This window comes from Planococcus citri, chromosome 2 (assembly GCF_950023065.1).
Source record: "Planococcus citri chromosome 2, ihPlaCitr1.1, whole genome shotgun sequence".
In the NCBI taxonomy this organism is placed as follows: domain Eukaryota; kingdom Metazoa; phylum Arthropoda; class Insecta; order Hemiptera; family Pseudococcidae; genus Planococcus; species Planococcus citri.
In genome coordinates, this window is record NC_088678.1 from 37,708,120 (window position 1) to 37,733,739 (window position 25,620).

The 25,620-nt window shown below is 36.0% G+C and overlaps 1 protein-coding gene across 2 annotated transcripts in view; it reads right to left on the bottom strand.

The window, feature by feature from the left end:
* pnt (pointed) overlaps window positions 1-25,620 on the bottom strand; it is a 127,183-nt gene that overhangs the window by 83,795 nt on the left and 17,768 nt on the right. Inside the window, exons 1-2 of one of the 2 annotated variants that reach the window (XM_065350019.1) lie at window positions 24,623-25,085; window positions 4,741-4,879 (exon numbers count right to left, since the gene is read on the bottom strand). In XM_065350019.1, coding sequence (XP_065206091.1) covers window positions 4,741-4,879; window positions 24,623-24,778 — 295 coding nt within the window. In that variant the 5' untranslated portion in view covers window positions 24,779-25,085. Of the gene's footprint in view, window positions 1-4,740; window positions 4,880-24,622; window positions 25,086-25,620 lie in introns of those variants that run through there. The other variant, XM_065350021.1, reaches the window with a different exon arrangement.

Consider the following 25,620-nt stretch of genomic DNA (forward strand, 5'->3'; position numbering starts at 1 on the left):
AAAAAAGAGCAACGGCTATTTTACAAACCTGTAGGTATAGTACGAGGTGAATTTACTTACATATAACCGTTTTCAGTTAATTCAAGACGATGAATTTTTCATTTTGAATTATCAAAGTATGTATTCGCTTCATAAGCATCGTATCGTTTGAGTCTATCGATTTCTCGAGTAGGTACACATACACATATACGTACGTATGCATTATTTGCACTTCTCTTTGCAATAAACACGACTGTATTCGTAGAATTTCATCGTCGAGGTTCTCAATTGTGCTCAGTACTGCGTTTATTTTCAATTCCACGTAGAAGGAATTTCGCTTGGTTCGATTCGATGCTGCGAAACACTCGATCGAGGAAATTTTTTTTATTTTTTCAGTCGAGTGCAGGCGTACACCTCGTCTATATAGATAAAAAACCGGCAAGCCAAGTCGCATTTTTAACTTATGACGCGTCATCATCATTATGTTATCATCGTTGATGTAGGTATTTATATAGGTAGAAAATTCGAAACCTGTGCATACGTATATAAAACGTTGCCAGGCTTCCAATGACTTTGGTATGCGATTCACGAGTCGAGACATTCAAATGTACCATCGTGTTTTTTTTCAAGAAAACTGTAACCCATAGAACGAATTTTGGTTCAATTTTCATGTTCGACCCTCCCATGGGATGGTACCTAAGTGAAATTTGGCGGAAAATGGGTGAAAGTCGAGTGAGTCGTAACACGCAAGTTGATTTTTGGCTAAATGCGCGAGTTTTTTCCCAATCCGGTCCACTGTGCATCGTTCACCCTCGGACGATGACGCGTATCAACGATTTTGCATCTTTTAGCCCATCGTAATGTGTGAAAATCACATTCAGATAGGCTACAATGCTATACCCAACGTGACAAATACTCATCAGGTTGACCGGCCGGCCGGCAAATGTTGACTTATTTCACGGTTTCGGTTTCGTGTTCGTCGTCTGTGATTCGCACAGATACCGGTTGTGTTCGCAAAGATGCTAATTAATCGCGAATAAAAACTGATAAATCGACGATTTTTTTCTTATTTTTTATACGCTTTCTAAGAGCTATTGTCTTCCTCCTGTTCGTGTATACGCGATGCGTTAATTCATATTCGCGGAAAATTCCTGAGCAGCGTAGAGTTACCAGGGTTACTTCGTTTAATAAAGGTTTCAATTTGCTTATGCGAGGCGAAATTCATCATTCTATTTGTGGGTATACATGGTAGGCAGCTATTTGTCTATTTTGCATGTTTCAAGGGCAGTTGGAAACATACGCGGAGAAATTAAATCACTGAACAAGGAACGACTAAAAGATAGTGGATGAATGAAAACCTCAAAATTCCGAATTCCATCACATCAGCTATCGTACTCCAAAACTCAAAATAACAAATCGAAAATGAAAAAAAATTATGAAAATTCACCACGTTTCCAACATTTTTAGCTTTAGTTGTCAAGTCAAGTTTTTTCAATCAATTTCCTTACTTTTCAAAATCGACATTTGCCGGTTTTATTCCAACAAAATAAATGTTTGAATTGACACTCTACGATTTGAACAAAATCAAAAGAGATCAGAAGAGCAGACCCTAAAACTTCCTTAACCAAAATTTTGAATGTCAAAGTTCATTTTCCAATTTTTGGAAATTTAAAAAACTCAAAAAAATTTCTTCAGAAATTCCAAATTGCTTTGAAAGAGTTAAAAATGAACTTGAGCACCAATAACTTTGGTTGGTGGTTATTATAGACAACCTCTCGACCGTTTTAGTTGAATACCTCGAGATTTCAGGAGTTTCAGTTGAAAAGTGAATTTTTGATTAAAATGATAAAATGTGCAAATTTCCGAAAAAATGAAATCAAATTTTCAAAAATGACAAAACTAGGAGCAGTTTTTTAACCGTTTTTGAAACATTCTGAAGGAGCCTCCAGAGCAATTGGTAATTTCAGGAGAAAATTAAAAACTCGCTGTAGGCGCCAGAATGGTCTAAATTTTATTAATTTTCGAGGGAGAAGGAAAAGGAAGGTTGGAATGAAACATTGTGTAATTTCATCTGAAAACATCACATGTTGAGAAAATTAAATTTCTACGATAAAAACAGTTTTGGAACTTTTAAAATTTTCATAAATTCACCAACAATAAAAAAATGAGCTCTGGGACTTGAAATTTAGGTTATGTAGCTTGGTTTTGTTCAAATTGGAGGGTGGCAGTTCAAAAGATTGGCCCAGAGAGATGAAAAGCAGATAGACTGAAAATTGCCAGTCAAGACTTTTTCGTCTTTTTGAACTCTCTGAAGTTTGGAAGTTACACAATTTATTCGACGTATGAACACAAATATTGAAAATTTTATAAGGTAGGGTCAAATAAAACATAAGATACCAATTTTGGGCGGAAAAAGAGGTCAGTTCAATATGTACATTGAAAATGCAGAAATTGCTCAAAATTAGTTTCTTGACTTCCAAAGTTATATTCTAACGCGAATGGAAATTGATATTTCATAATTTGAAACTATATTTCGAGAATTGCTAGAAAAAATATCATTTTTTCAGAAAAATAATGTTTGCCCTAAACGAAAAAATGTTTTTCAGGACATTTTTCGTAAGATAATAAACATTATGCGAAAATGAAAATAATCTCATAAAATCGCTATACCTAACAGACAAATGAGAAATTTTGAAAAATTGAAAATTTTTGTTGCTCAGCAAAAATTTAGCTCAAATGTTGAAAACAAGAACTCAGAATTGAATTTATTAAAATTTTTCTTTTACTTGAATGAATTTTTTTTAAATTTTTGTTGCTTAGAAAAAGTTTAGGTTCATTGATAAACAGGACCTCAGCATTGAATTTATTCTGATTTTCCTTTCGGAAATTCAGCCTAAGCAGAAAAACCTACGAGTAAATCTCTGTCAAAAAATCTGAAAAAAATGCTGAGCTGCGTCAGAATTTTCTTAGCAAAAAAATCGCAATGCTCGTTCATTTTTCTCACAATAAATATTTCCATTTTATACAGTTTTTTTTTTTTTTCATTTTCAAAAGTTGAATAATGTAATTGTTTACAAAAATTACTAATTTTTGTTTGAAAAAAAAACTGGGTCAGAAAACGGTAAAGAAATGGAAAACAAAAAAGGACACAAGCATACCTATAAAAAACCATCAAATCTCCGCCGCGATCATAAACCATCATCAGGATAGAGCTAATCGATCACCATCGATTTCGATTAAATGCATTTGTATGAATATTTTACAAAAGTATGCTGACAAATTGATGAAATCCGATAAGAAGATCGTACGACCTTGGCCAAAGAGACAAATTTAATTAGCAATTTCTAAGTAACCACTGTTCATCCGTCACCCTTCCCTCGTCTGCACATGCAACTGGTTTCTTAAATGAACGTAACCCGGTGCTAGAGAAAGAAATACCGACGATGAAGAGAGTAAAGTACCTCCATCCCACTCCTACTCATACTACACGAACGAGTAAAAATCCTAAGTATACAATGGTATACTCGTACTCGTAGTATATAGAACACGTATCAGGTGTTTTTGTCAATGAAGAGACGATTACCATCTATCGTTAATATGACTTGTACTGGTAGGGCGTGAGAAAGCGTTCACCAATACACGCGGGAAATCTATGGCCAGGGCGAAGGGAATAAGATGAGCGAGAGCGAGGACGTCAACCGGCGGCGGCGGCGGCGGCGCCGCACCACCGGAAAGAAGTTGAATCTTAACACCGTGAGAACACACCGGAAATCAATAAGAGAGCGAAGGTGAGGGTGAATACGAACCGCTAAATAAATTTTAATCGTCGATGAAATTAATACCATTAAAATATTATATAACAATACCATAAAGGTAAGAGTATTCCGACCCGAACTCGTCGCCAGTGTCAGTAGTCAGGTATACGAAAACAACCAATAAGTAGGTACGCTTGGTCTAAATTTTTATAAGGCAGACTGTACTTAAATTGAAATCGTACATACGCACTTTGAGGAGAAAAAAATCGATTATTGGGTCAAAAATACCTGTAGGATGGTTTCCGAAAGTACTTCAAGGCGTTCTTGAGAATTTTCAATTAATTTAAATGGTTTATATGTACTTATGACGTATGCGGGTCAATGCATAGTACCTTAGGTATTTCTACAAGATGGATTAAACAGAAAATAAAACTGAATTTTGGTTCAACGATGGTCAAGGACACATTTTTTTCTCAAGTCCAGTAATAAACTGATGGAGAAGCTATGTCACCTTTCCATAAGCCTGCTGTTTTAATGCTTGGATTTTTAAGAAATAATTCAACCAAAAACTAGAATTTAAATTTTCAGAAATCCAGATTGATTTTTCAAATGTACTCAAATTTTTGAAACTTCAAATCGCAACTGAAAATTGGGTTTATAAGGTGAGACAGAATCCAACAAAACAATTGGCTATTTTCCTTTCAATTTTTGGTTTGGTGGTACTCCTTTCTCTACCCTTCTGAAAATCAATTACCAATTTTTTAGGTAAGAAATGCGACAAAATCTCCAAATAAATGTCATTCAAGAAACTGCCTTGCAGATCAGCTCATTTTCGATGAAATATTTAGGAGATTCGGCCAAACCTACATCGATTCTTCAATATTATATGTGAATTCTTGTTTGAGACAAGCATGAGCATAATCGATTCTCAATCAATTTTACTCAAATATGCACTTACGAATCCAAAAATCAACCCAATAATTTACGAACAATTCAATCGACTTACCCAGAGAGCTATCCGGATCTGACAGATCACTGAGAGAAGGCACTTTTTGCATAGAATCGGCCGGTAGAGCAGGCTCATCCAGGACCTCTTGTTTTATCACAGTCATCGGGGAAAATGGATACTTTTCTATGGCTCCGAACTGCTGGAACAAAAAAATGCGTAGTAAAATTTCTAAAAATAACAAACATTAAGTACCTATACGTATCTATGAAAAATCTCACGCTTTATGAGAAAAACACGTTAAAAATCTTCCATATTAATCTTTTTTTTTTACCAAATATACATAACTATTTTCACATTAGGATTTTATAAAAATACAAACAATTTTTCCCCACAAGACCATCGTACTCATCCAAGGTCGCGTCAAAGAACCCTTTTGGAAAAAAATTTCTCTTTCGCGGGTTCTCACGCGAACACCCCGTCGTAGCCGCCTCCGCATAGCTTGTTATTTCCTCAAATCAACCAAATAATTAAACCGTATGTTGACATCGGATTCTATGGCTTATAATAATGCGGGTTTCTGTGTATTTTACACCTTATCTGGTATGTACGAGTGGTATGCGATACACGATGTTGATGGCAACTTGTAGAATGAGAGCCACTGACCTAGACACTTGAAAAGCTATCATAGAGACGACCTTCTTCGTAGTTGTATTTTCCCACACGTAAAATCGATCGTAAAACACTACTACTTCGAGTATCCAGCAATTTTTTGGACAATATTCAAATCCTCGTTGAAAGGAAAATTACATAACGCGAATAAAACAGTGAAAAAAAAATTCGACTGCTATTTTATCGTAAGCTATTTCAAGTAATTAATCATTCCTTTAATTCGAGGTACGTACAAAAAACGGTGAAATAAAAGCTCGCCTAATTAGTGTAAATATACCATACGATTTATTAGTATAGGTAGAGGAACCACGTATAGATGTTCGAGATTAACACTCGAATGAACTTTAACCCTGATCGTCGTCTGAGTACATTTATTTTATTCTAATAAAGTCCTCGAATCTCCAAAATCGAACAATATTTTCAACATGTTTAGTCAAAGAGAATATCTCCTAAAACCGACTCGATTGAAGTTACAAAAGGATCAACGAGACCGAGACAATTGCACACTCAAGTGATACTTGTGAATGCGTTGTACCGGTTGGCTCCTTTGATGTGGTTGTGTTTTGGCGCCGTCAATTTTCCATACTCGTCTCGCGAGTCGACTATTATTTAGGATATCTACATATACCAGATACCTACGACTATACGAAGCTTGTATGGCTCTTCTACTTGAAATATTAATGCGCTACGACGCGTGTGAATTATCGTCCAAAGACGAATTTATATACTTGCACAGTGCACACGCGAGTTATACGTGTGTTTTGTCTTTTTCATATTTTTATATACGAGTATACGTTTGAGACAACAGCACAGAATAAGTGTATAGCATACTCTAGGCCAGACTCTAGACTCATCGCTTCATAAATTATCACATTATTGTAAATTGTGCGAGAAGCGTCCGAGCTTTTGGAAATGAGCAGTAGTAGTCTCTCCCAATACTGCATGCTGCTGCTGATTCGTCGAAATTTAGCCGCGCTCTTTGAATTTTAATTGTGATAAAATACGCCTCGCTTGGAGAGCTGCCACGTAATTAATTTTATTCCACCGTGAAGCTAGATACTTCTTTCGAAAACGAAATTTTTTCGTCGCATAGGAATTTTCACGTTCGATGATATACATATGTATGTGTGTTGTTTGCAGACGATGGCCCCAAAACAACTACGAACAGAGGAGGAGGGTAGAGAATTTTTTATGGAGATGTCGTGAAATTTTTATTCGATTATTTTCAACTGGCGAGAAAAATAAATTATTCCTTTTTACAATTTTTTTATAGAGAAAAATGAGGTAGAGGAGGCAGTTGAATTTAAATTAGAAAACATTGAACAAAACAAACATCACTCTTCTGAAACTGGGGACAATTTTGGTTTATTTACTTTGCATCTAAATGAGTTGATTCGGCGAGGAAAAAGGGTGTCTGTTAAAACTCAAAAGTATACACGTTTCTTCCAAATGTATAATCAAATAAGGCAGTTACGAAATGTTCGAATAAAACGTGGATGAAAATTGAAAAAAAAATCCACACTTCGGCAAAAAAACAAGAAACAGACTATGGTAAGCCAAATGTCAAGCAATCTAATAATTCTTAGCTCAAAAAATACGCCAGGCATTTCAATGATTTCATCGGCAAATTCTCTTTTCAGAGATTTTCCTTCGTATTTTTGCAACAGAAAAACAAACATTTTTTCAAAAAAAAAACAACATTTTTCAGAAGGCTCTAAGACTGCCATTTTCAATCAAATTACGAGAGATCAAAATGTACGACTTTTCAAGTTTTTTCTGCAACGAAATGAACCAGAAAAAAGCCTCGAAATGTATACCTAACACTCTTATGTCGATTTGTAAAGCCAAAACCATACAAAACCAAAAATTTCAACAACCTACCTTGAAACGTAACGTAATTTAATTAAATTCTTATATGTTTTGGCAAATTTTCAAATTTTCAAAAAATTCGTTCAAAAATCGCGAAGTGGACATCAACACTAGATAAATTAGATCAGGGAATTTCATTATGAATCATCTTTCGAGTCTTTGCAAATCTCATTCAACTCTATGGGAGCCCTAAAAGGGGGGAAGAGGAGAGGAGGGGAAAGTTATTATTTCAATAATGCTTAATATTACAGCGAAAAAGTTGAGTTTGAATTTTTCAATGAACATTTATGAAATTGAAAAATCGCCTTAATTAATCATTGAATAGTCAGTGATTTTTTCTGAAAAATTTCAAAAAAAAATTAATTTCTCTCTCCTCTTCTATCTCAAAAAAATTGAAATAATTGAAAAATCCTGTTTAGTTCTATCGACACAGAAAACCGAGTATAGGTTCGCGGAATGAGCTACTCGCTCATTAAACTGGATCCGTAGGTAAGATTACAAGTTGGTACCCTATCATTAACACCTTCTACATCTAATAATATAAAATAATCGTCGGCAAATTATGCAATAAACATCAGGCAATTTCTCGTATAAATAACTCGCAGTCGACATAACTCGTGTGCTTTATGAATCTGTAAACGTTACTTTAATTAAGTACCATACACTCGTGTCGTACATATGAGTTTATTCTGTATGTATGCAGTCTATACGTATAGACTTTCGTTGGTTTTGACTCGATAAAATAAGACATCTAATAGTCGCCCACATTTAAACGAAAGAAAACGATATAATCCTATTGGAATTAATAAGATTGACTCTAATTAGACGATGAGGGCATCGTTGGGCTCGTGTAAGGTCACAAAATTGTGATCTTTTCATCGAAATTACCATGCTCTCGGTCATGTGACGGGTGCTGCGTTCATAAGGGCAGAGATCAATTAAATTGAGTGAACCTTTTTGTCTTTTACTTTATACGGGCCCCTTATATACAATACCCTAACAAGCTCGCGCGCATACATACGAAAAAAAATTAATTTTTCAAACGTAGACGAATACGTATTAGGCTGCATACTCGGGTATGTACCATTTTGATGAATATTTCTCATAAATGTATGTACACTGAACAGTAAGTATAAGTACATATTACGTGCTTTCAACTCGACAATTATTACTCTGTCGAATTATAACACACGCTTTTGTTTCACGGGCGCATCTGGACGCCAGAGATGTCATTTTTCTTTGAAAAAGGAAAGAAAGAATGAAAAAAAATGTGCTGCATATTACAATACAACACTGACACGTTACGCGTATAGTAATTCTAGTGTAGATGACATTGGATCCGCATCGCGACTATATGTATAGCAAGTAATACAAAAATGCCAAAAAACGCCACCGCACAGTGTAACAATAATTTATAATATACTCGTTAATATACCGGCAATAAAGAAGACATTGTTTCGTGAATTTTAATTAAGCTTCAACTAGACGACCCATCAACTCTTGGTGACGACGATGCACTTCTACATAGACACACACACACTACACAATCATCGTGAGTTATGATTCCTACGCGAATGTGATAATATCAAAGTGAAAATTTTTATAGCTTGATGATTTATAAGGTATCTGCGTTTCAGAATTTTTTTGAAAAATAAGAACCAACTTTGAAAGCGGTTTTAAAACTCTTTGAGAGTAAGGGCCATATCACAGAACGTTACTTATGCTTACTTTCGGACTTACATGGCTGCTTAAGCAAATTTTTGTATCATAGATGGATTTTTTCCAACTTGAAAACTATTTTGTAAACAAAAAACTTGAGAGGTCAAATTTGACGTCTTAAGCTCAGCTTGAGCAAAATGTTTACGAGTACAATACGTTTTGTAGTTACTTTATCATTTTTCAGGGGTGTTTTTAAAAAAATAAAAAATAAATTAACCCTGTGTAGTGAATTTATTAGGTGAAATGCAATGCTGAATTGTTTTCTATGCTTTTTGAAAAAAATTTTACTACAATTTTCTTCGGATATCTGAACTTGACTGACCAATTTGAAGATAATAGATGATACAATCATACGGTAGGAATATATCTCGCGATAATCCAGTGTATATACAAAACAAATACATTATTTGACATTTATTTTCATTTTTTGAGTATTATTTTTCATGATTCGTAATTTCATTATCATTTATCAGCTTATCACGGCAACATTTCTAAATTATTTTTCACTCTTTAGTCTTTATTCTATTCATACTCTCTCATTAAGTACCTACCAAACAAGTAACAACGTTTTCTCATCAATTTGAAATTTATTGAATCTCTTGTGTGAAATCAGAAATGGAAAAGAAGAAAACATTGTCGAAAACGCTTATAATTCGAGTACCCATGACAGTTACGTGAGCTACGAGTTGATTACTCGTGTAAACAAAAACAAATGATTTTATTTTTTGGAATTGCCCACAGATTATACAAAATTTTTCCATTTATTAGCAATTTGATTGGTTCTACAGGATCTTGCAGCTTTATTGTTATTGGCAACATAGCATGATATAGAAAACTTACATTTGTTTTATGATACCAGTAAAAGAAAAACTTCAACTTAACTTTTGTTTACTTTTGTTCTATGATAGCAAATTTTACTTATGACTTGGGAAAATCTCATAGTTGAGTCAAGCATAAGTTGTGTTCTGTGATATGGCCCTAAGTCAAAATTTTAGCTATTTTTTTTCAAATTTTTTATAGTCACTTCAAAGTAAGTAAGTGTCAATCTCTCAAAAGTCTAGAAAAATTTAAACCCACACCACATTTTTGTAGTCACGTCATTTATTATCATTTTCAAAAAAAAAAGTCTTCGAAAAAATTGAAATATACTCGTAGTAGGAGAAAACTGACCTTAAAAGGTCAGCTACTTGATTCAAATTTGCTGATGCTAAAGTAATCTGTCTAATTACACGAATTGCAAGTTGATCTTGAAATGTTGCAGAAAAATTGAAATACGACTGAGAGAGTTCAAAAAGGCTGGCAGAAAAAATTTTGAACCGGACAAAAAACAGATTGAAAAAGCATACAAAAATATATCACCAGCCAAAATTTCAGTTGCTGAAGTACATTTTTCTATTTTTGCTGGATTTTTGAAAATCTTCAGGTCAAAAGTGGAAAAAACTAAAAATTCCATCAAACTGACAAAGATATGAGCTGAAATTTGGTGTAACCCTTTTCCCAACCCCCCCCCCCATCAATTGAAACGGTTTTGAACAGCTTTGAGTAGTTCTGAAGCTTCCAGCAGATTTTTGAAAGTTGAAATTGGAGCTGAGTCAAACCGTTCTGAAGCACTCGGCTACATTTTGTGCCAAGTTCAAAAAAATGCTGTCATTTGGGACACCTGCCTTATAAAATTTTGGCTGCCTAATCGGATTTTTTGATTTTTTTTGTGAAGTTTTGAAAGTTGAAATTGGAGTTGGGTCAAACCGTTCTGAAGCACTCAGCAACATTTTGTGCCAAGTTCAAAAAAAATGCTGTCATTTGGGACACCTGCCTTATAAAATTTTGGCTGCCTAATCGGATTTTTTGATTTTTTTTGTGAAGTTTCCTCGTTAGCATTTTGACTCTTCGTCACGAGTTTTTGAAAATTTTAATAGCAATAAGAAAAAAATTCAAATTACCTGAACGATAAATCGATCAAAATCGATAAATCTGACTCACAACAATATTAAACTTGCCTAACATTCGACAAAACGAAAACAAACTTCAACAAAAAAAATAAATAAATATTTATTGTTAACGGTCATTGACCTAACGATCAATAAACCAGACAAATGAGACTGAGCAAAAAGCTCGATGACTTTACTTTACGACGACAAGAATAATATTAACGCGAACTAACTTAGTAACTAACGAAAACAACGAAAAAACAACGATAATTTAACAGCCAACAGTTTACGCGATTTTACGAAAAGAACAAAAAACCATTTTATACGTAACCAACAATATATATATCGCGAAACCGAAATTCATTTTTAATAAAAAATAAAAACTTAAAAGTTACCGAACATAGTTCGTTACGGTTACGATTCCAATTTTGCCAACACCCCACCATAAAAATATTTTCCCTAACACGCGTACCACTTAAATAAACGTAAAACTTGTTGCTTCTTATCAATACCGGTGTTAGTAAACACTTTGAAACAAAATATTTTTACAGCAAAATTTCAGTTAAATTATACTTAAATTACATAAAAAACAACTCGAAAACTTAATTTAAGCATTAAACAATGACTCACAGAGTCTATCGAAAACGGTACGTGTCGTGGCTTTGGTTAAAATATCGGCAAGTTGATCCGCCGAAGATATCTTTTGCAAGTAAATGATCTGTTTTGTGACTAAATCGCGTATATGATGATAACAGACATCTATATGTCTGGTACGTTTCGATTCGACCGTATTCGCAACGGCAATCGCTGCATTAGAATCGCAATACACCGGTACGGTGTCAATACGAACTTCTAATTCGACAAACAGATTTCGCCAAGCCAAGACTTCCTTTCCAGACGTACTTAACGCAACGTATTCAGCTTCACACGACGAAAGACTTACACAATTTTGTTTCTTGACTACCCAGTCAATTACGTTGCCATAGTGCAATACAAAAATTCCAGACGTTGATTTTCTGTCTAAACAATCACCAGCGAAGTCCGAATCTACATATACTCTAACAGAGTATTTATCAACGACTTCAGGTATTACGTAGGTAAGTTTCACGTTCAACGTACTACGTAAATACCTGAGAATACGCTTACTATATTCGAATAGCTCCTTGTTTGCCAAGTGCTGGTATCTGCTTAGAAAGTTTACAGCAAAAGCGATATCGGGACGTGTTCCCCTTGCTATGTAACTTAAACTTCCTAAGAGACCACGCACTTTGGTTTCATAACTTTTATCGAGCTTGAGATTGGTAATCTTCAAGCCCGGTTCGATTGGAGTTGAGATACTATTCGAATTAGATAAACCGTAATCATTAACCAACTGCTCGATATATGAATTCTGATGAATTTCTAACTTTTCTTTACTATGATTAATTTCCATTCCAATGAACTTCTTGCATTGTTCCAGGTCTCTGATTCCAAAACGCTCATTCAATCGCTTGACTAACCACTCAATTAGACGATCATCGCAACCTGTAATTAGAAAATCGTCTACGTAAACGACAAACACGCAACGTAGAGGATTTTCGGCATCGAAGTAGACACACGGATCAACTTTGCTCCTTACGAAACCGAGCGAAAGTAAATACTCATTCAATTTTGCGTTCCACGACTTGGGACTCGTTTTTAACCCATATAACGAACGTTTGAGAATATATACGACACCTTTTTCTTCGTTAGTCCCTTTCGGTGGGTTGAACATAATACCTCGGTTTATATCTCCATTGAGAAATGCAGTACTCACATCTAGCTGTCTCAACTGCCACTTGTTGACCATAGCTAGATTGAGCATCGAGCGTATTATCGGTTGATTAGGTGTTGGAGCGTATATTTCATCCAACTCATAAAAATGGTTGTCTTTGAAACCACGCAACACCAATCTAGCCTTAAATTTCACCCCACCATTCGAGTTGATTTTTTTCTTTAGAACCCACTTACTATCTACTTTCGAATAATTCTCTTTATTTACAGATGCTGAATACCAAACGTCTTTGATCTCCATCGCCTTTAACTCTTCATCTATCGCTACACGCCAAAATTTCGACTCAGGACCGTTTAACGCTTCTTCATACGTAAGGTCATTGACCCCAGCGAGTGCAAAGCAAGCAAAATCGTCGCTACGTTCATCCGAAGATGATGTATCGATTAAACTACGATCTACTAAATTATCACCGCTACGTTCGGCTTCAGTCAGCTCATCTGGGTTTATCCAATTGGAGCAACCAGGAGCTGAATCAACGTTACTTACCGGTGTAACCGTAGGTACGATATTCACATCGCTTACACTCACTGATACCGATGTTTTTAACAAATGATCGTTAATAACATCGTGTATCTTACGCGTTTCGTCTATTTCTACACAACTCGAATTCGTAAATTTATTTCGTAAAACATCGTACAATACATAACCTGTCTCTGTAAAACCTAACAATACCATATCTATCGACTTCTCATCGGTTTTCTTTCTCTTTTCAGGCGGTACTAAAACTCGTGCAACGCTTCCAAACAATCTCACTCTCGATAAATCCGGCTTTCGGCGATTCCACAGCTCGTACGGTGACATATCGTTCAAGGCAGAATGCGGTAAACGATTGTACACGTAGTTCGCCGTGTATGCAGCGTAAAGCCAGAATTTATTCGTTAAACCTCCTTCGTACAATAGAGCTCGCATTTTTTCTTGGATGGTTCGGAAGAAACGCTCGACGGTGCCATTATGCTGCTTTTCATAAGGCTCACTGTTCTGCATCGATATGCCTTTTTCATCAACGAACTCTTTAAAGGTACCTCCAATAAATTCACTAGCGTTATCGCACCTGATACGCTTCACTTTCGTACTCCATAACGTTTCACTAATATTTACAAATTTTTTCAGGTAGGTACCTACTTCGGCTTTACTTCTCATTCCGAACGTTACTCCCCATCTCGTACAGTCATCTACGAAGCCAATCAAATATCGCTCGCCTTCTAGTCCTTCTGTAATAGGACCCATTACGTCAATATGAACGAGATCGAGCGGATTTGGATACCTATACCTACTTGAATCGTAGGTATGTTTCTTTTGTTTTGCTTTACAGCAAATTTGACACTGATTGAAAGGTGGGCAATCACATCCACGTAACTCAGGAATCTTATCTAGTACCGTTTTGCTCGTATGAGCCAACCTACGATGCCAGATGTCACCTTCACCTTTTAACCTATTTACTTTCTTTTTATTTTTCAGATTTACATCACTGTCACTGCACGTACTGGTATTTCCTATACCTACACTTGAAACGTTCGAGTTTACACTACTAGAAGTATTACCTATCGTCATCGAACCATTACCTACATTTTTCGAGTCGCTAACATCACTACAAACCAACGCAGATGAATAATTGGAACATGAGTACAACATAGGAGGTATATTTATCATAAATTGAATCGTATACAATCCATTATCATTAAGTACTAATTTTGACACTAAATTTCCCGCAGGATCGACCAAACGAGGATCTTCATCGAAGAAGAAACGATAACCATTCGCTACAATTTTCGACACGGACAGAAGACTAAACGAAAGACTAGGTACATAATATACCTCGTTCAACCAATAGACGTTTCCGTCATCGGCTAGAACTCTCAATCGGCCTACTCCTTCTTTAATTAAAGAGACCTCACAATGAGCGGATTGTAAACTCTCGTTTATTTTCCTCTCATCGTGTAAGACTCCTCGATGTTTCAGAAAATGCGAAGTCGCACCACTGTCGACGACAAACGTGATAAAATCGACGCCGTCGTCGTCGTTTGTCTCGACATACGCATTTTCTTCACCGAGATTTAAAGCAGTCGAGTCACCTAAAAAATAGTTCGACCCGATATTTACGTTACGCGAATTTCCGAAATTAGAAATCGCAACACTGTCACCGAAACTACTACGACCGACACTATTTTTAACGAATTCATCTACGATATTACGACTACGACCTTCATCTAACGAGAAATTTTCTTTTTTTCCAGATGTCGACGGAAAAAGACCTAACGCGATAGACGGACGAGGACCTGACGAACCGGACGAACCTGCAGTACCAGACGTACCCGACGTACCACTCGACGAACCGTTACCACCGTTATTACGCGACGAATCACCGTTCTGCGGACAATTACGACCTATATGCCCGGTTAGATTGCATCGATAGCAAACGATACTTCCCCGAGGGTTGGTATCGTTTCTATAATTCCCTCCGGCGGATCGACAAGACTTGGCCATGTGGCCCCGTTTATGACACTTATAGCAGGTACGATCTTTGGCTTGTACGAAGCCATTATTACTACTACGATCACCGTTACCGTTCGACGAATTACCGGACGAGTTCGAACTACGATTACGCGACTTATTACGATTACGATTACGATTATTTTTATTACCGGATTGATCGGATGCGGCCATCGCTGAACCGGTACTTGTCGAACTCTTCGAAGTCGAGGAGTTCTTCGAGGCATCTTCCAAACTCAAAAGCAACGATGAAATTAACTTTGGATTTGGGTCTCCAGCTGTGACGTGAACCAGTTAGTGATGTTGATATTTAGAAAAATTTCATATCGATATATCACAATATTTTTCCAACAGATATCGATATATCGACGATATATCGATATCTTCAATATTGCCTTAAAAGTACCTATTTTTCCCATTTGTATACTCAGTCATTCTAGTTTAATTGCGAACTAACAACTGCAAAAAATTTGGTATGACAAAAAGTTTTTTTATAGATTTTTAAAAAAGTGAGAAAATTTTTTTTTGAAAAAATTTTAAAAATTTCTTTCTAATTTCAATTTTTACTCATATTTTTGGCTGTTTTCGTGCATTTTTTCCTCAATTTTTGACGATACGATATATCGTCGATATTGATTTTTCATATCGATATGTCGATATTGGATCTCATATCGATATATCGTTTAAGATATCGATATATCAACACCACTAGAACCAGTCCTCGAGCAGTCATACGCACTGATTCATACTTCGGCGAATTGCCTAACGCATTGATCAGATACGTATAGATCTCCGATGGAGTCAACTTCACGTCCAAACTCTCCATATCGTTGATTAACGTATAAAATGCCTCCAAGAACTCTTTCGGACCTTTGTACATATCGATGACAATCTTCGAAATACGAGTTCGACAGTCGATAATTGCTGCTTGGTTTTCCGCCTGGTACAAGGAGTTGAGCTCCGTCCAGAATACGTACGGGTCCTCTGTCTCCTTGACCAGTCGGAAAACGTTCTCAGCTACGTGCCTAATTAAAATTTCGAGAGCTTTCGCTTTTTTACGCGCCGATAACGTATTTACTTCGAGAATCGCGGTTTGAAGTCCTTTGGCCGCAAGAATAACCTTGATTTTTCTTTTCCAGGACACGAAGCCCGTACCGCGAAAGACCATCGACTCCATTGCACGATTATCACCGGCACCGAACATACTACCAGACGAACTACTAGAATCGGATTCTACAGCTACGTCGTCGGACTCGACGTCGCTACTTTCACTACCTTCGGACTTGTCGTCGGATGGACCAGGAGGTGGAGGAGGTGGAGGACCGGATGGTGGATTTGACGGAGGAGGAACGGGATCAACAGGGATCGACGGATCGTTCGAATCACCAAAACCTGCTGAACTTGGACCAGCTTCCGAATCGCCGGATGACTCAGATATGTGCTGTAACGTTACTTTACTTTTACCTTTCGACTTCGGTATACTTTGTTCTGGTTTTTCCTTTTCAGAAAAACCACGAAACTCAGCGCTCGATTTACGCTTATCTGAACTACTATCGTCGTCGTCTACGTTGACCGATTTTCCTGACCGCAAGTAGGACAGGACTGTCGACATTTATTTCGTCGAACACCACGAACCAAAAATTCAACAGCTACACAAGCCGGATACTTTGACGAACGAATCCACACAGGATACCAAATACGTCGTCGAACTACAGAGCGTTTCACCAACTACGCTCACGCTACCATGAACGATAAATCGATCAAAATCGATAAATCTGACTCACAACAATATTAAACTTGCCTAACATTCGACAAAACGAAAACAAACTTCAACAAAAAAAATAAATAAATATTTATTGTTAACGGTCATTGACCTAACGATCAATAAACCAGACAAATGAGACTGAGCAAAAAGCTCGATGACTTTACTTTATGACGACAAGAATAATATTAACGCGAACTAACTTAGTAACTAACGAAAACAACGAAAAAACAACGATAATTTAACAGCCAACGGTTTACGCGATTTTACGAAAAGAACAAAAAACCATTTTATACGTAACCAACAATATATATATCGCGAAACCGAAATTCATTTTTAATAAAAAATAAAAACTTAAAAGTTACCGAACATAGTTCGTTACTGTTACGATTCCAATTTTGCCAACATTACCTACAAATTTTCAAAAAATGCCCAAACATGCAAAAAAAATTAATTTGCAATAAATTCAAATTTCAACGTGAAAAATCAAAGAAACAACATCTACCCCCAATGCCCTCATCTGATAAAAATTTGAACTCGATCCAAATCAAACCGAATGAATCATTGAAAACGAATTTCAAAGAAAGAAGATACCACATCGCATTCACTACCAACCATTCAACCAATACGTAATAAAAACCACCTTTGAAACTTCTCAGCATGTTGAAAAGTCGACGTCTCGCAGCATCAATGACCATTTCACGGCCAGAGGAGAGCATGGACACTCGTAAATCGAGCGTACGAGTATAAGTCCACCTCAGTCAAACCTACCGGTTCGATTTCCCATACCACAGTACAGTAGGCTAATTTTACAGGACCCATGCTAATAATAATAATAACAAATAAAAACATCGTTAACACGTAACGCCCAGCAGCAGCAAACTAATAAAAATCGCGGTAGTAAAACGTCACCGAACGTGTGGCCGGTTCGCATACGTCATCGTCATCGTAAATTCGAAAAGAAAAGAAAAATCATCCTCGTAAAATACCTACGTACAATGTTTGCCGAATGGCACGCGAAAAAATACTCTCTCATAATTTTTTTCTATAGCAACAATAAGAGAAGAAATACAGAAAAATCAACACAGTCGAAGAAGAAAAAAATCGATTCGTGTGTAGTTAAGTAGAGCGCCGTAGCACCGATTAACCCATAAAGGTCAAACATTTCGCCATTATTTTGGGTATAAATAAACACACATATTCGTTTTAATGTAGGAGTATCATATACGAATACAACGACGTCGACGACGTATGCTATACATATCTCACGTACATTGGCTTCCTATGGGAACAAGAACCTCTCATCGTCAGTCATGTCATACAAAGAAACCGTCCATTGCTCGGCATCATCGTAATCATATACCCTACACCAGGGAGGAAAAAAAACAGTTGCCGGTACTGCTGAGTTGAAGTGCTGATAACAAATCTACCAAAAAAATGGTAGAAGAAATAAGATGAGACGCGAGATGAAAAGAGGAAAAAAACGTGAAGGTAGGGCCACTCCAGACTAGGGAGTTAAATTGTATCAACGAGCGAGAATAATTCGCCACGAGCGCCTGACGACGTTTTACTTGGTGGTCGCTACTCGCTAGCGGTCAGTGTGACGTAACCTCGGCGCTGGATGCGATTTAACGGCTATTATCTTATCAATAGGAATACCGAATACCGCTCTTCCAAGTTGCAATCCACGCACCTCCACCACAACCAGTTGCAACCAAAAAATCCGAGTGGGCAAAAGTGAAAGCAAGGCTATAAAAACGAGATGCAAATTTCTGTCGTATAATGTGCCTCTGCACCTTTGTCGCGATAAAAATATCAAACGAAAGGAGGAAGGGACAAAAAAGGGATTAAAAAAAAGGTCCTTCGCGGTCCTTTTTACCTCGGATCTCCCAAGTAGCTTCGATAATAAAATTAGGTACAGGACTAAAAAAAAATTCATCGTGTGGTATCAACAATGATAACAAGTTTACAATTGGGAAATTTTCAATAACAAAGCGTCACCGGCGATACCGCCAATCCCGGGTACCATAGCTCGCTTTAACACCGTTCACAAAATAGACCCGGCGCCAAGTTGGCATTTTACCTGTTCCATCTCTTTCTCTCTCTGTTTCTCTCTCACACAAACACAACAAACCGGGCAGAGTGAGAGACGTAGATGAGATAATCATTACAATTTAACCTAATGGACTTTTCTTCTCTGTTCCTTTTGTATGTTTCAAGTCCTCTTGCACCCTCCCTTCACCCTTTGTTTTCGCTTTGACTGGCTAGTCCACCTTCATATCCATCCATCCCTCGTACTTCTAACGCTTCTTGATAATTTGTGGTCACACATTTTACAAGTATACGTATACTATTGCAGACTGCACAAACGTCTCGTGATGCGCGCTAATGTACGGTGCAGTTTTGCTGCATTGGCAGGACTGGAACTAAAGATGGAATATCGACAATGTAGGCAATAGAGTAGATTAGAGATGACATCATAAGTCTGGTATACCCTTGAAAAACTGTCATGTAAGTGCATTGTTATCGATAATCATGAATAAATTCAAAGATGAGGAGGGGGTGGAATGCACATCGTTTGTCATCTTCAGTACTCAACAACTCGAGTTAAAAACTCTAATAATCTTCAAACAATTCATATCAAATTGAAAAAAAAAGATTTGACAATAAAACATGGTCCAAACCAATAGATCAAAAAAGAATGGTCAAAGAGAGCAATCTGCCTCAGTTGAGCCTCCGGTTTCCATGAATGGTCCAAGAAAGTGAAAAAATAGGGCCAATAAATGAGGACTATCAATTGTACAAGAGTTGAACTCACAAAATTTTAATTTTGATATTTTTTCCAAAAATAAACAATCATGAAAAATAGACAATTTTTTTACGGAGAGAAAGTGAAATCGAAATTAAATTTGCAGCGAGCTCAGTTTGGCCCACAACAGCTCTGCACAAAACCCTTACTGATTCTCATCGATTTTCTTCATTTATGATGAGTAATTAATATAATTAGAATAAATAAAAATATGAGTTAAAGTTGTAGGACTATTGAATACTGATGAAAGAAAAGGTATAGTGTAATCAATAGCTAACATTGGAATTTTGATAGAGCTGGCGCCAATTTGAGCTAATGATGCATTACTATCAAATCTAAGTATTGTTCCATACACAAATCGCTGATACTGAACTTTGATAAATGTATTGAGTAAACTATAAACATTGATTAAAAATTTCGTTTTTGACTAACATGATACGTAATAAAAAAAAACACGCAGAAATCATTGAAAGTAGTTTCAAATCGCTTAATCTATACTACAGGTGGCTGGGTATTTAATTCCAAAAATTTGTGATCGAATCAAAATTTATCGAAAGAAAAAAATCAAATGCCAACCAAATAATTTTATTTTCATTCAATTTGCCCCTCATTTTATTCCCTATAGCTTGAAGTTGCAAACGATTAAAATGCAAAATTCTGCACACATTTGATGCAGTTTGAGTATTCAAATATGCAGTCGAAGGTAGAGGAACGAGGATGGGGAACGATTCGGCAGCGCGATTACGGTACCTGGTGACCAAAGTGACATTTCAAACTAAAAATATGCAAAAATATACGATATCGTTGGAGATATCTAGAGAGGAAATTTTTCCAGCAGCGAATATTCATGTGTTTAAAAATTTAAACTACTTTATACCTATTCGTTGTATACATTGAAATTTAAAAAAATTGTCAGTTTTCCATTCATTTATTTGAACGTATGTGTTTTTTTTTAAATTGAGAAAAAACAGGTTTGTTTTACTCCGTTTTCATTTTTTTTCTACCAACTAAAAAAATTGCCATTTAATTTGTATACTTAACAGGAAAAATGCATTTGATGGAATAAAAAAATTGAAAATATGTGACAATAATTTGTATTTTGAAATCTAAGACCTGACTCAGTAAAAAATGAAAAATTGCCTAATTTTGTTGAAAAATTTCTCCAAATTAAAATATTTTCTTGAGAAAATTATGTTCAAAAATAAACTGATTCCATTAATATTGAAAAAAATGTAGATAATAAAGATTGCCCCCACTAAACTTCCGGATAAACACCCCTCTCCCTCCCAAAAAATTAACATGATTCGAAGAAACATCTGCAGTGCTAAAGCCGTCGATCAAGATTATAACTTTTTAAAAATCCCCTTTGACTTTTGAAAAATTAAAAAAACAATTGTGAAGTTCTTAAGATATACGTATTACCTAATAGAATTTTAAAAACTTAATGAAAAAGCTGAATCAATTCCTTCTACAGCATTTTGCCATGATTTTCATGAACTCGAAAAAAAACAATGGACTCTTTATTGGACGTTAAACTTTCGAAAACTTCAGAGAAAAAATCAATTCCAAGACAATTGGAGATGCCATTTTGACAATCGACTTTTAGACATCAAGTCTGACTTCAAAAATTTGACAAAAACTATTCGAGTTCCTGAAATTGTGTCATTCTTTTACAATCAGTTCTCAGGCAAGACACTTAAACTTGTCCACGATTTCAAGCTTTCCTTCAGAGGATATTTCTTATCCTTGTTTACTCACACCTATTCAAAATTACCTACTTTCAAGGGGAAAACAGCTCATAGTTTTTTCAAGTGCTTACTTTTAAAGCCTCCACTTTTAATTTGCCCATTTAAGCCTACCAAAAAAATCACGAAAGCTACAAAAAAATGCATACTTACATCTTTTGCATTCAAAATAATACATATAAAGAAAAAATATGCAAAACATCAATTCCCCTCCCCCTCTCAATCCTGTCAAACCTCTCTACACATTCACCACTCGTATTACACGAATTTCGCACAAACGTCCTTCTACAATTTGCAAATTCAGTAAAAAAAAAAAAAGAATGAAAAACCTGCAAAACGAATCGATTCTTATAATCGCAAGTACTCTCACATACTATTCTTGGTAAATTATATGATAATTTATTCGTTCGTATTGATTCGTTACGAAATGCACAAATACAACAAATGAAAATCGGCTGTAGATACCCACAACTACGAAGTAAAATGGTATAGGTATACGAGCAAGTATCCCAGCAACATCGTCATCTATTGCGACTGCTTTAAAGCAAGGAAAACCGAGCCACACTCGGATTTCCATAATTTTAAATGGAAGATGGTCAATAGCGCGAGGTGACGATTTTAAAAAGGTCACAGCAGCGACAGCCATTCGACAATCCGTGAATGAAAATAATAAAAGTAAAAGATTATTATTTCGCGCGATTGCGATTATGCTTTAGATTATCTCGAAAGAGCACCTACTCGTAAGAGTGTATCTTGGTTTAAAAATAAATTCGAAGTAATTATTTTTCATGGAAATTTTTTTTCGAGTATGTGCTTGAAAAAAATAATAATAGGGTCACGCCTAATCCCCCGAAAACAGTAGAACACGAGCTTGATTCGTGATTTTCAACAGGTCGTTTGAAAATTAAATGAAAATATTGTATAGGTCGAGAGTATCGTGTATATGGTGTTGAAGCGGATTAAATTTGTGATGAGTTTAAGGGAGGGGGAGGGAGGGTCAAAGTATGGAGATATCTAAAAATATTATTTTTTCATTAAATTTGAAAAAATTTCAATTTTTTTCCAATTCCATTCAAATTGTTACAATTATCTAAACATCGAAGAAATTTTATCAACTGCATGAGCGATTTTTTTCAAGTAAACAAATCTTTTATGGACAGAAAATTTTCAGAAAATTCGTGTTTTTTCAATTTTTAAAATGTATTGATCAAATAAAAAAGCCCATCAAACAATTTCATTGAATTACAATACGTGCCTTTTTGCTTTCAGTTTGACATTCAAGTATTTTCTTTTCTTTCTACTCCTCATCTCTTTCATAGCTTAATAATGTGAGCCATTTTGATTCTAATAATTACCAAAAATTGAAAAATCATATTGAACCATAATAATTCTATTTATTGTAATCTTACATTTCTTCAAAATTGAACCTCAAAACAGATGGCTCAAGATCTGCACTAAAAAGTAGCCATTAAAAATTTCATTATTAAATTGAAGAACATAAAATTATTACAAAATTTTACTATCAATCAGTGAATTGGAAATTAATTCGGCGTGGTTTTAAAATAATTTGGTAATAAAATGATCTTTCAGTTCATCAAGATCAAGAAGCAACGAAGGAAGAAGGGGACTTATTTCAGGCATTCTCATTTCACAAGTTCATTGACATGAAAAAGAAAGGATTAATCTTTGTATGTAGTATGTACATAGGTATAATATAAACATTAAAATTTATTCGGAGCTTTTCCCTTTTACCAGCATTTTTTGTAAAAAGAGCTCAAAATATTTCAAATTTCAAATTCCACAGCAAAAATTTGAAATTCCACATCATCCAAACAATGAAACGAGATGAAAGAACAATCGCATCAAACAATACAAAAAACCAGGCAGCAAAATTATTCTCAAACAACAGCAACGACAAAGACAACGCTACCGATAGTAACACGAAATCGATAATCCCATCATCAATCTCTTTCTAGCTGAAAAAGAATACCACGGATTCGATATCAAATTAGAATTTCAATTCGTTCACAATAAAAATCAATCCATTTCGAACCCCTTAAACCTTCAAATCCTTCTCACCGGTTAACCTTTAACTCATAATCTCTGCTTAACATTCGCCCCTTCACACCCTCCTTTTCCTATCCCATATCCTCGAGCATTCTCACTTTCAACTCATCTCGCACATAATTACCTACCCTTATCCGCTCTATACCTACATCGCGAGTATTTCTACCATGCACACAGTGCACTACACACAGCAACCTCCCACACACATTTACCAAACTCTAATAAACGGTAAACGTGGTCATAAAATAGTAAACCAAATACCCCCCTTTGACCCCTTCAAATGTGCGTGTATTCTAAAGACAAGAAGTCGGGAAAAAAAACTACAATACTGTTTCTAAAAATAACACCCCCACTAAATCATTAACTTTCTAGGTAGCTTCAACGACTGCACGTAATAGTAACGCATTTTACGTCACAGTCGATTTCTGTACACTAAAATATAGTATTTCCTCGATATTCGACTACAAGTGGATATGGAACCTTTGCAAAGAATGAGAGGAAATGACAAATTTATCGTCAGGGTTTGCGGGAAATAGACTAAAGTAACAGGTTGGCTTATGCAAAAGAGCCCTTCGCAGTTACCATACAACAGGTCTACCGGTCGTGGTAGGTTGGTAAGGTACAGTGGAATGGTCTCCCTTCTGAATTACGTTTACTCAAGCGTGATAATACACCTGAGTTTTCAGTCCGTTTCTTCTTCTATAGATACGTATACAAGTACATCGAGTTGAAAAAACTGAAAAGGGTTGCAAAACCAACTACAATCATTTCGGTCTCTCGGAGATGTGAAAATTGTTGATCAGAGAGGGATTCGCGACGGTAAAGATGAGCACAAAGGGTAAACTATGGTCAGTTTTGGACGTTGAATCGAATCGTAATGAAAATAAATACACGATTATCGCTCGAAAGTAGATACAATTCGACGTCAAAATAATTACATCGACGAATTTCGAATAAAAAGGTAACAATTAATGAAACAAATTCACTAACGAAGCGTTGAGATAAACGATTACAAAAATTTTAGAAGCGATAACGAGAAAAAAAACCTTCAGCTTGAAACAAACTTACCAAAACTTTCTTGACATGTTTCGTCTTTTTAGGCGAATCCGATAATTTGATACTAGACGGTACAGAATCCATCGTCATTATTCGTGTTTTTTTGAATGAAATCTCTTGGAAGGTAACTCTTGGATAATTCACGTATGCATGGGTAGGTGAGTACATAAACAACACTGCACTTGGAAAAACTTCGATAACGCAGTCTTTATTTTCAATTTCAAGAGTAAAAAGGTAACAAACAACCGCGTAAAATTAATAAATGGTAAACATGACGACGTTATTTCATAATTTTGATTATAAAATCTAATCGAAGCATTGTCAAAAGCTACTGTAAAAACCACCGACGCACCATAAGTTAAAATAAAAAGAATTATGAAAAATAATAATAATAATACGATAGACGAGGAAAGGAAACAAGAAAGAATAAACGCACTTCACGACCACCGTCAGATCGACGACTCACGCAGTTAAAACAGAGCGCTGCTACATCACAGAATATTGAATGATGTTGCGTTTGGAACAGATTCGTGAATGGGTAAAGAGCTCGGAGGCCAGCGGAGGTGTACGGGACGGAGGGAGGGCAAACCAACATTATGAATGGAAGGTGAGAAGAGACGAATGTACACGAGTGTACGAGGAGCGAAGAGCGCGCAGCCCTATGAATGAAAACCCGTCACCGTAACTCAGCTGTGGCGACCGTTTGCTAGCTGTGTGTGTGTTTAGAGTATATATACACTATACAGAATTTACCCACAGAATGAATGGGCGGAGGAGGACACATACACACGTTTGGTTTCTGTGTATCTTGCATGCAGCATAGTGAGCTATACGTATACGAGACACTCATACACAGCTCGAGAAGAAGTGAAGAAAAAAAACACACACACACGCAGATAACAGGAGCAAGAGCACACACAAGTATATCAAAAGCACAGCGTGGTTATATGCTTAGCTATGCTGTGATCTCAGTGCTCTCTGTGCTCTGTGCTGCCCGTAAGTATAAATAT